The sequence below is a fragment of the Lactuca serriola genome, chromosome 6 (assembly GCF_051521515.1).
Source record: "Lactuca serriola cultivar US96UC23 chromosome 6, Lser_US96UC23_V15, whole genome shotgun sequence".
Classification (NCBI taxonomy): Eukaryota; Viridiplantae; Streptophyta; class Magnoliopsida; order Asterales; family Asteraceae; genus Lactuca; species Lactuca serriola.
In genome coordinates this window covers 148,776,271-148,789,113 of record NC_136413.1, presented here as the reverse complement: position 1 = coordinate 148,789,113, position 12,843 = coordinate 148,776,271, and the positions used below count along the sequence as shown (strand labels likewise).

Here is a 12,843-nt window from a genome sequence, read left to right as displayed (position 1 = left end):
ATATTCAGATGATTATGAAAAAGCGGGTAAATGAGTGAGCGAAACCAAGAATGTAGAGAGTGAAAGAAGGAAGCATTAAAAGCGTAGAATCATGCGATATAATCTACTCACATGTATTACGGAGGAATTCCAAAGTCGTACTTTCAATGCGATGATAAGAGATGAACCTTAGGAGAAGTCATTAACGATGAAATGCCATATAGGTGATGATCCTTAGGAGAGGTTTTTGGAAATGAATATAGAAGAAAACAAGGATACGTAATTGGGTTAACTGTTTGATAATTAAACATATTAACTATATTATCATGGGTTGAAAACCACATGTAATTATCAGGTTTCTCAACCTAACATATCCAACTTCTTTGTATCACGTTAATGCTTATGTTTTGTATTAGTTATGACATCCCAAACTTTTATAAATCAATGAAAAACATTTCTTCTAAAATACTTTGATGGGACCAAATTCCGCATTTATAAATAAACTTTATTTTAAATAAGCATAAATAAAAAGCTTTAAAATAGCCGTAAAAATAGGGATGTCACAATTTTAATCCAGTTTAACGTACTTTCTTTGTAACATCCTAAAATTCAAGACCAAAAAAAATTTCTTTTTAATAAAACATTACTTTAAACAAAGACATCATTCCAAAACATAATCTGAGTATAAGTTTTCAAAACACATGTTTATTATTAGAGTAAACATTCCCAGACTGACTAATCTATGGTGTGTGCCATGCGATCACCCCGAGCTCCTCCCTCCGCTACCGGAAGTACCTGAAAACAAAACTAAAAACCGTAAGCACGAAGCTTAGTGAGTTCCCCACCTTACCACATATCATGCAAAATCACATACTGCACATACTGGGCCACGCCCGTTATCCTGGGCCTCGCCCAATACAACGGCCCCGCCGCTCCAGGCCCCGCCTGGCTTCGAGCCCCGCTCGGATACAGATCTGTTTCACTTAGGCCTCGCCTGTCACAGGGCCTCGCCCACTAACATATAATAGCACATAAACATATCACGTAACATTACATAAACTAAACATATACTAACAACTCTTGCTTTAAGGCCTCACCTATCTCTGGGCCCCGCCCGTGTCCTGCTACTGATGAGTCATGGAACCCCGTCCATACTCCTGCTGATAGTGAAATACGGGCCCAACCCACCCTCACTCCTTTCCTAACTTGGGCCTCGCCCCTGCTCTGCTGCTACTGAGATGTGGAACACCATCCACACTCTGTTATTGGTGAGATACGGGACCTCGCCCTCACTCACCTCCCTACCAGGCACATACAAGTATCACACAGACAACAAGTATAAACTATCACATAAACCGCTCCTTGGGCACCCGCCCTCTATCATTGGACCTCGTCCGAATATCATACTAGCATACTGTGCCTAGGGCTAACCCCCAGGTCTTCTACTCATAACTACATGGGCCGACATTGTGGCCGTAGACCCATTCATACAAAGGGAAACTCACCTGATACTGCTGAACTGCTGCTACTAACCCCTTTGACTGCTACTTGACCACTGACTCCGAACTGCTGCTCCGCTAGCTCCCCGAGCTACCAATATCAACATAACACTTAGTCTAACTGACCTTCAAAGGTCAACCAAGTCAAATATGGTCAAAGTCAACGTCCTAGTCAAAGTCAACCTTCCAGGTCAACCCTACTCGTCGAGTCACCCTACTGACTCGCCGAGTTCATAATTCCAGAGTCCTTCCACTCGCGACTCTACTCGCCGAGTCAGCCCCTGACTCGCCGAGTCTACTGATTCCCGATTCCTGTCCTGTCCAACTCACTGAGTCCTGGCTCGACTCGCTGACTCGAGACTCAAATCGAAGGGTTTGGGACCACGCGACCTGACTCGCCGAGTCTAAGAACAGACTCGCCGAGCACACTACAATCTTCATCCAACTCGCCGAGTTGTTCATCCAACTCGCCGAGTTCATACCTATCTTCATCCGACTCGACGAGCTGTTCATCCCACTCGTCGAGTTCCTCCTCATCTTCAAGCTACTCGCCGAGTCCACTCGAAGGACTCGCCGAGTCCATTAAGATCCACTTACATGCAGAGGACTTCCGAGTCATGCATGAACTCCAAACTGTAGATCTACCCTTCCCAAGCCTATTCCCCACGTAAAGTTGCAAACTTTACGTGTAGAGAGGGAGATCTAGGCAAAATGCACTAATAACTAGGGTTTAAGACCAAAAGGCTCCAAATTCCACCGAATGGCTGATACTTTACGGGATTCTAAAACAAAACAAACATGGATCTGAGGTAGCAACCTCAGATCTGGACCTCAAGCTCAAGATTGATCTTAAACATGGCTTAAAAGCCCCAAAACTCATAACCAAGGAAAATCTGGAGGAGAGAAACGACTTAATACCTTCAAATGCTCTGAAATGCTCCCCAAACTTCGGATCCAAGACTACTCCTTGATGCTTCAAAGATTCCCACTCCTTCTTCTTCCTTAAAACCACTCAAAATGGCTAAAAGCTTGAATGAACACAATGGAGGTTTAGGGTGCGGCGTTCTGGGTGTGAGAGACAGTAAATGAGCCCTAGGAAGAAGATTGAGACGTTTAAATAGGCTCCAAGCCCCGGATTTAGGGTTTTCCTCGCACAGACCAGACTCGCCGAGTCCACTTGGCCGACTCGCCGAGTTGGTCACTTACTCCTCGACTCGGATCCCGCTCCGACTCGCCGAGTCCTTCCTTGGACTCGCCGAGTCCCTCTTAAATTTAGGGTTTCCTTTACTTTCTTGGCTTTCAAAATCTTGGGTGTTACATTCTTATCAATAATCAATACGAGTATTTGAACTATTAATATATTTTAATAGCTTAATTCGTAATTAAATAGATAGCTACTTGATTGGCCGAGTGCTTATAAAACTTAGGGGTTGTTTGGTAGCCTCTTAATTGATAAATTAAGAGGCATGCTCTTAAAAGTTCAGATTCAGACTCTTTGGTCGAGTCTTATTTTTTGCCTCTTAATATGACAATAACCTCTTATTTTTTTTCAGACTTCACTATGCATCTGAAAAGAAAAAGGAAGTCGCACGTTTGTATTTTTTCCTATCATACCCTCGTCACACTCTTCTCTCTTTTCTTGCAGCAATCAAGAAGAACCGCCTCCATCCTCTCCCCTGTATCTCGTTGTATCTTGTCGGACTTTGGCGCTGGCCGTTGCACAGCACCACCATCACACGTCATCTTCGCACGCCACCTTCTCCCTCCAACCCCTCTCTGATCTGCAACCACACCCGAGCCTAAGGTTTGCATTGTCGGCAACTGGATGATATCACTAGTATTTGTTCTTTTGTCGCTAACCCCAATATTGGCTTCGACCTATTGAGTTTATTGAGTTTGTGGCTGTTTACTTTGCGGTCAAAGAAGGTCGAGAAAGAACAGAAAGGGTGGAGAAATCATCTATTTGCAATTGAAAAGTTGTTTCTGGTGGTGGCGTTTTATCTATAAGGTGAGTTTTGGAAAACCTAACTTTTCAATCTAGCTTCCGAAACCTATGTGTTCACATTAGATTTATACAGTACCCCATACTTGTGATGTGTGTTCAATTAAAAATTCTTGCTGATGAGTTACTTTATATATGTAATTTGGGGTTTTAAATTTATGTAGCTGATGTTGGAGATTGATGAAGTTTTAGTTATATGGGATTTGTTATAATATGTTTGGTAGTGTAATGAATGAGTACATTGAACTTTCTATGCTAGTATTTCTAGTTCTTAAAATCAGACCTGGAGATGCTATGAAATATGATGTGTAATTGATGCAAGTTCTTGAGTTTCTAAAATCTGTATGTGTTTTTGATTGAAATTTCTATGTGTTTTTGCTTGAAATCTGATATTGAAATTTGAATATGTATGTGTTTTTGCTTGAAATATGTATGTGTTTTTGCTTGAAATCTTTTTTGTTAATTGATACAATTTCTTGAGTTTCTTGTATAGAATGATATGGAACATTTATATTCAAAAGTTTTGTTGTTTCTTTGATTCCAGATTTCCTTTTGTATGTTACAGGTGCATATTTTTGATTTTGGCAAGAGTTTTTCGTTGATCAAAAGACATTTTTGTTGACATAAGATTCAAGCATCAAAACAACATTAGCATCCACAGTTTCGGGAAGAATGGTTCAACAAAATCAGTCGCAAAAGTTGTTGAATCAATGGCTACTAGCCATTAGTTTCATGGATTTGAGAATATATTATTATGATTCGGATTTTGTAGGATTTTATTTGGACTTTAGTATTATTTAAGTGGATTTGAAAATATTTATGTTTGATTTGGATTTTGTATGGTATATATATATATATATATATATATATATATATATATATATATATATATATATATATATATATATATATATATATATTCAAGGAGTTGGTTGAGTTATTTTTATACATCAGAAATATTGAACTCAACAAAAGAAAATACATAAGGGTAAAATAGTCATTTTTATCATTCAGTTCATCAAATAAGAGGTTCCAACCAAACAGCAAATAAAAAATTACGATCTTAAAAATTCAGACCCTCTTAGAAATTCAGATCTCTTAAAATTTCAGATCTTAAAAATTCAGATCTTGCCAAACAGCCCTTAATTTAGGAAATAAATAAATAAATATAGAATTAGGTAGACAAGTAAACAACAACATGATAAACTGTGTACATGCCTTCAAAAAAAACACCGTAGAAAAACCTTAAAAATAGTTATTACTAGGTTATAACCCGTGGAAACCAAGGGGGGTAAGTTAAAAATTTTATATAGACCAAAAAAATTAATAAACGTAAAAAAACATTTGATTGTGGATGGTAAGTAAGTACAACTTTATTTGATTTTAAAAAATAAACATAAAACTTCAACATAGATTTTGAAATTCTTCCTTAAACACAACATTGAAAGTTTTATTAGTCAAATTATCATCTTTATCTAAAATCAATAACTTCAATCATTCTCTGCTCTTTAATCTATAATAAGTTTACTTGATATATAAAGATGAACAACAAAATTAAAAAAAAAAATCAATTATATAAAAACTGAGAGCCAATAATCAGAAAATTATTAATTAACTGAGTAATGTGATTTTACTAAAAATCACCAAAATGACCAAAAAGGTAAAAATAATCGATTTCACTAAAAATTTTTTTTACCTTATGTTAGGATTAATTAGATAAAGTACCTCTAAATGAGGTAAAGATAAAGGGGTTATTTGTTAGACAAAACAGAAAACAGAAGAGTCAATTAAAGACTAAAATACCCTTAGGGTCATTTTCTGTCCAACACAACCATGAAAAGGTCACCCATTTGCCCATTTTGCCCTCTAGAAAAAACAAAAGTAAAAAAAAAAAACAAAAAACAAAAGTAGGATGCTACAAAAAACAAAAGTAGGATGCTATTATATGAAAACAAACAAAAAAAAAAAAAAAAAAAAACATAAAATCACCAAAATGACCAAAAAGGTAAAAATTATTGATTTGTTCAATTTATTTTATATTTATAGCTTCAATATCTTCAATTTCTTTTATTGACCAAAATTGAAAAAACAAAAAAAAAAAAAAAAAACTCTGCTTTAGACCTTTGAGGGGTAGTTTTATGACATTCGTTAAAAATGATATCTTACATTAAAAAATTAACTTATTTGCAAAAATCAATAGAATGGAATTACAGAAAGATCTTCCATTCCAGAACTTTGCCAACTTATTTGCAAAAATCAATGAGGGTTTGATTGGAACACCATTGAATTTTGAGGGTTATTTTTTGTACTTTAAATAAAATTTATACTTTCACATTTCAATTAACTTGAATCATCCAAAAAGTGGATACTTCGCCTACTGTTTTTTATTTCTTACTTTATGGGTCAAACAAACTATTTGAAAATTAAAAATTAACAACAAATATGTTTGAATTTAAGAAAAATAAAAAAGATTAACTACACTGGTTAGAAACATGCAAAAAAAAAAAAGGTTATGTCAACGCCATGAATTCATAAACAACATTCAGGTAATGTTTTAATAACATAAAATTTGACATCCAAAGTAAGAATAAAAGGACCAGAGTGGTATTTAGTGCTGGAACTTTCAAAATTAAAGTTGTCACCAAAAAGGTAATATGTGCATCAAAACACACACATTCAAATACAAAAACAATATCAACATTGTTGATCATTAGCAATCATACTGATCATCAATTTCTTGTTGTTGGGTACACTTTTAGTAATAGCCCATCACACTTCAAAGAACATCAAAACACAAATAACGAAAGTAAAAAAAGTCAATAAAAGACTAAAATATCCCTGAGACCATTTTCTGTCCAGCACAACCATGAAAATCACACTTCAAAGAACATCAAAACACAAATAACAAATAATGATTTCACAACAGATGTTTTTAGCAAACATAATTGCATTGGTATTAATATATTTTCACAAAAAGGTTAGCAAACAGAAGTGTATTGGTATTAATATATTTTCACAAAAAGGTTATAAATTTTGAGTTATGAAGATGAACTCACCAGATTTGTTATGTCGACAGTGTGCAGAAATCGTAATATTGAAGATGAGAAAGAAGAATTATAATTGATAATGAGAATGGATGTTGAAGACAACAAAGCACAATAGAAACGGAATCAGAATATTATTTTGAAAATCCTGATTTCTTGGGATTCATTCAAATCTTGAAAAGAGTTTAAAAAAGATAAGATTTGTAGCCAATGAAATTGAACGTAAATTATTATTGTTTCCAAAAAAAATGGATTTTTAATTTGAATTTTGAAAGTTATATGATCCGAAAATGAGGAAGCTAAAAATAAATTGGGATTTTTTCTACATTTATGCAATTTTTTAAGTTTTATTTATTTTATAAAATAGGATTAAATGCATTAGATGACACGTGGCAGCTTTGCAATGTAGAAAGAGGGACATGTGGCAAATTATAAGTTTTGTTTATTAGAGTAGGTAGAGGTAGATTATTAATATTAAATAGCATTTTAATATTTGATATGTATATGGCCTTAAATTTAGGGCGTATATTATGGAAGGAACCTTAATTTGTGAAAGTCTTATAAAATTTATATTAATAGTATTAGGTGACATTTTAAAAAAATAAAAAATCACGACAAGTGAAAAACAAGTAATCAAAATTACAAAAAATATTATATGTCAAAATGAAAGAAAATATAACAAGTGACAAAAAGATACTTATTTATTAAAGGGATAATGACTTGAAAGAGTAACGAACTTTCGACTTTGTTCATATTTAGTCACTAAACTTTTTTTCGTTATCTATTTTCCATTGAACTATTGAAATTGTTCACATTTTACCCTTATGACCGGCTGTTACCGGTCATAAGGGTAAAATGTGAATAATTTCAATAGTTTAGTGGCAAATAGATAACGAAAAAAAGTTTAATGACTAAATGTGAACAAAATCGAAAGTTTGTTTCCCTCTAAAAAGTTCAATGGCTAAATGTGAACAAACTTCCTATTGTATTATGTTTTAGTAAATTATTTATTTTTGTTTAATTTTAGCAACATTTGTTAGGGCTTGAATCACTTCATCTTTGGGGTTTTAAATGCCTCAAACCCCTCTTGCAAGTTTGTGTTATAGATCTGGACCCTTCTAGGTCCAGTGAGCCGAGAATATGAAGCTTTAGTAGAGTAAACCTTGGGGTTTGAAGTTAGGAATCTGGACCCTTCTAGGTCCAAAGAGCCGAGAATATGAAGTTTTAGTAGAGTAAACCTTAGGGTTTGAAGTTAGGAAGCATTTATGGGATTTTTATGGTATATATAGTTACTTTCATCTTACACATAGATATGAAGTATTTTATATAAATTACGTGCTATGTGTGCATATTATTTGAATACTTGCTGTCTATGCTGGATGAACAATTTTATACATGTTTTAAAAGATTTAAACGGTATATTTATTTTATATCTACAAATATGTTGCGGATAAAACATGGGTAGATGAAATAGTTGGTGTATGATGAAATAAAATGATACGAGATAGGTGATGATAATTAAGTAAATAGATGATGATGAATAGGTGATGTAGGATGAAAGGAGATACCATAACCTTAACCGGCAATGTGGCGATGTAGTCATCTACCAGAGTATAGATGGCGACCACAGACTATTCTAGATAACCCAGTGGAAACGCCAGCAGGCGCATAACCTGTAGGTGATGAATTACGAGTTCAGGCGATGTTGTAACTACTTATTCATGCGATGATACTCTAACCCCTTACTATGAATTAGGAGTTCAGACGATGTCACAAATTCCGCATGTCAAACCAATGGTCATAATTCCGCATGAATTAGGGTCCAGATCTATAACACAAACTTGCAAGAGGGGTTTGAGGCATTCAAAACCCCAAAGATGAAGTGATTCAAGCCCTAACAAATGTTGCTACAATTTAACAAAAATAAATAATTTGCTAAAACATAATATAAGAGGAAGTTTGTTCACATTTAGTCATTGAACTTTTTAGAGGGAAACGAACTTTCGATTTTGTTCATATTTAGTCACTAAACTTTTTTTCGTTATCTATTTGCCACTAAACTACTGAAATTGTTCACATTTTACCCTTATGACCGGTAACAGCCGGTCAATAAGGGTAAAATGTGAACAGTTTCAATAGTTCAATCGCAAATAGATAACGAAAAAAAATTTAGTGACTAAATGTGAAAAAAGTCGAAAGTTCGTTACCCTTTCAAGTCATTATCCCTTTATTAAATTGGATTGCCTTTTTTTTTTAGTTTGATTTGATAAGTTGATATGATTCCATCTAACTCAAATTGATTTTAGTTTTTAATTTACACATCCAAATAATTTGAATAAAATTAAAATCTTATACAAAACAATCAAATTAAATTTCAATTGGTTATTGGTTGGTATTATATGTGGTTTTTAAAGTTAAAATATCAAATTTATTTTCTGACATATGAAAATCTATTTAAAAAGTTTTGTTTGTCGATTAAATGAATTTAGGACCTAATACAATTCAAAATTCCAAATTCTCCGTCACAACCTTTTCTAAACAACTATGTTAAATTGTTAAAGTTATTAAAGATATATCATAAAAATAAATATATAAATAATTGTTATTCGATGTAATGAAATATTTGTTTATGGTTTTAGTAATTTAAATGAACAAATCTAGAATTCAACAATTAATTTGGATTTTGCTTAAACCAATCTAGAAATCTGAATATTCGAATCGTACATTTGAATTATACCAATCGAGTATTGGCCAATTAATTAGGTTTTATCCGAAATTAGAACAATCATACATTTTTTCTTTTTGCAATATAAAGCTTGTTTTTCTTTATTTTTAAGATCAAATTTTGAAATTTGTAAAAAATTCAAAATATAATTCTTTTAAATGAATGTCATTTTTCTTGAAACTTTGCTAACGGACCTAATTTTGGAGTTGGTCAAAAAATTAAATATAATTAAGAAATGTGATTTTTGGTGAATCTCCCCTGCAAAGGAAAATTCAATGTCTAGAAGACGTAACTATTTTCTTGTGTTTATTTGACTATTCTTAATTACATTTTTCTATCTTATCAACATTTTGCTATTAATCAACCTATACTTCCAAATTCTTCCAAACTTTGTACTTATATATGTTTAAAATTCAAACGTAAATTCCAAAGCCATCTCATAATCATTGAAAATTCTATGGAAAATAACTCACTCACATGCCTAACTTATGTCATCTCTCTTCTATATAAACCCTTCTAACAAAATACAATTTTAACTCACACTTAAACACTATATATATACCATAAACAGAAAAAACATGACTCCTGCTAAACTCTCTCTTATTCCTTTCACTATTCTTTCAATCTTCTTCTTCTCTTTCACTCAAGGAGCCAACTTCGATGTCATAAACCAATGTCCATACACAGTGTGGGCCGCTGTCTCAACTGGTGGAGGTAAACAGCTTGAAACAGGTCAATCATGGCAAGTCACAGTTGCACCAGGAACACCTAAAGCTCGTATCTGGGGAAGAACAGGTTGCAACTTTGATGCAAATGGAAGAGGGAAATGTGATACAGGCGACTGTAATGGAATGCTTGAATGTAATGGTTATGGAGCACCACCCAATACCCTAGCTGAGTTTGCTCTTAACCAATTCAACAACGATGACTTTGTTGACATATCTGTCATCGATGGGTTCAATATTCCGATGGAGTTTAGCCCAGTTGGTGCTTCATGCAAGACTATGAGGTGTGCTGCTGATATTAATGGTCAGTGCCCTGAACAATTGCGAACTAAGGGAGGATGTAATAACCCATGCACGGTTTTTAATACTGTTGAGTATTGTTGCACCATTGAACGTGGTAGCTGTGGACCTACTGAGTATTCTAAGTTCTTTAAGGATAGGTGTCCTGATGCTTATAGCTACCCTCAAGATGATGAGTCTAGTTTGTTTACTTGCCCTGGTGGAACTAACTACAAGGTTGTGTTTTGTCCATGATCGAAGTCTTTCTATGTAACTTTCAACTTTGAAAGAATAAGTTTACATTAAGGAGGGTGACATCATCGAGTGTCACTTTTTCTAGGTTGTTATTAAAGAATAAGGATAGCTAGTGTTATCCATATTGAATCTGTATTATGAGAAATTCTAGAGTATGTAACTGATCATATATGTACATGATTGGGCTATATATTTATGTTTTACAACCTATGAAAATCTTTTATCTGAATTTGGTATATTCAAATTAAAGGGATTAGATGAGGATTTTATCAGCCAATCGACCCAAGAGAATTTAACTTTCAACATATATTTGTTATCCAAGAAAAAGACATAACAAGTAACAACATTATCCTTGATAACGATCTTGTTGAGATTATGAGATATATACCACCAAATAATCCATTGCAAATAAAGTTAACTTTTTCGTTAATAATATATTCCAAAAGATTAACGTAATATTCAAAGGATTAAATCTTGAAAGTGAAACACACTTTTAATTAGATTGATGCTTTAGAAATTAAACTATATAGTTACACTTCTTTTTATTTGAAACGATATATTTTTTATTAACTAAAAAGGTGGATTATGTAATTCATATTACATAATGATTAAAAGCCAACGTATCGCACAAAAAAAATGTGATGCATTTTACTCTGTTTTTTCTAGCCAAATATATTTTTATAAAAGAGATAGAAATTTTACATTGAAAGTCCTTACTTTTTAAACCAGACAATCCACTTTTACAAGTAATTTCTTTTTAACATCAATAAGTGGTTATATGCACTCTCTCAATTGAGGATTTTTAGCCGATTAAAAAATAAAACCTTTTACATCTAGACATCAATCAAGAATACGGCATAGCCCATGATGGTATCAAGTATCAACGACGTTCAACAATCAAGTCTTCCTTCAACCGCTTCTCTTAAAAATAAAACTATATACCATCAAAGCATCCATAAAAAAAAACATAATAAAAAATAAATAAATAAATAAAAAGAGTAAGAATGGAGGGTATGCTTTTTAAACTATATGCATCAGTTTTTTTACAACCCCCCCCCCCCCCCCCCCTACGCTTGATTTTGGGATTATTTTTATTGGGCTAAAAAAAATTGTTTTTTAAGCTTAAATAAACTATTTTCCGGTTAAAGATAGTTATTTATAACATAATTTTACATGCTAAAAAGAAAAATGTTATCACATCTCAAAAACTTATACTAACAGATAAAAAAAGCATGACTTTTTTGTTGATTTTTGGAAACTTAAAATCATTATTATTATTTATTATATTTATATAATTAATATATAAAAATATCTATAATATATTAACACGACCCCCATAGGGTTCGGGATGGGACTGCCCATTCAGGTCCTCGTCCCCGAAATTTAACCAAGGGTTAACCTTGCCCCCGCCCCCGCCTCTGTCCCCGAATATTTTACTAAATAGTAAATACGCTTCATATGGGATCGGGGCCCTACGAGTTTTGGGTCCCACGGGACTTTTTTACATCCTTAGTTCCACATGGGTACCTGCTTCTCGCATGTTCTTCTCGTGGCTACTTCTCTCATACCGTTCACATTAAACACCACAACATCATGCCATACATTTCTAAAAGTCGTTAAAGTAGAAAGGTTCATGAAATCAAATAAATAATTAATAGTTGTTAGAATCGTAACCATATTACCCTAATAATTCAATAACTTTTCCCCAAACCTCCTTAGTGAACTCACTAAGGATAAAAAGATGCTATTGAGATTCAACCTCAAACCTGCAAAACATACAAAAAAGAGTCTTCATTTAAATTCCCTTTCTATTCAAATTTGCTCATGTAGCCAAAATGTCTATACTGATCCTCTAACGCATGATATTAACTTTAACCGGGACAAAATTATTCTGATATTATATCTAAATAATATCTAACCGGTGAAACAAAAAACACACTTGATTGAACAACTCTTAACTCAAGAAACCTCAACAATATATTAAAACATCACTTTGAAAATAACTAATTTTTTCATCTTGTTCCCTCCCCTAATCCCAAATCCAACCTCTAAATCAATAATATGAAGAAACCATATGATTTGTTGTGTTCTCCAAAGCAGACGACAATACAAGGAATCTTCTTCGTAAAGAATTTGATTGAAACTGATTGTCCTTTCAAAAATCATCTATGTTTGTTATTACATGTCTTTACACCATAAAATAATCTCTATCGAGATTCATCTTTTACCAAATTATCACTTGCATTTACCACTTGCCCTGAAGTACTCGAAAGTTGATTTTAGGACCCCAAGTCGCAACCGTAAAAATTCCATCCATACCATGAACATGTTGAAT

General features: G+C 33.3%; 1 protein-coding gene across 1 annotated transcript; it reads left to right on the top strand.

The window, feature by feature from the left end:
- Positions 1 to 9,787: 9,787 nt before the first annotated feature.
- Positions 9,788 to 10,734, top strand: LOC145057074 (thaumatin-like protein 1). Its single transcript, XM_079004839.1, has one exon. It carries the CDS (start codon positions 9,828 to 9,830, stop codon positions 10,506 to 10,508), a length of 681 nt encoding a protein of 226 aa, XP_078860965.1. The 5' UTR covers positions 9,788 to 9,827; the 3' UTR covers positions 10,509 to 10,734.
- The last annotated feature ends 2,109 nt before the right edge of the window (positions 10,735 to 12,843 follow it).

What these genes read in the sequence shown, in the direction of transcription:
- LOC145057074 (XM_079004839.1), top strand. Translation starts at nt 9,828, where the DNA reads ATGACTCCTGCTAAACTCTCTCTTATTCCTTTCACTATTCTTTCAATC.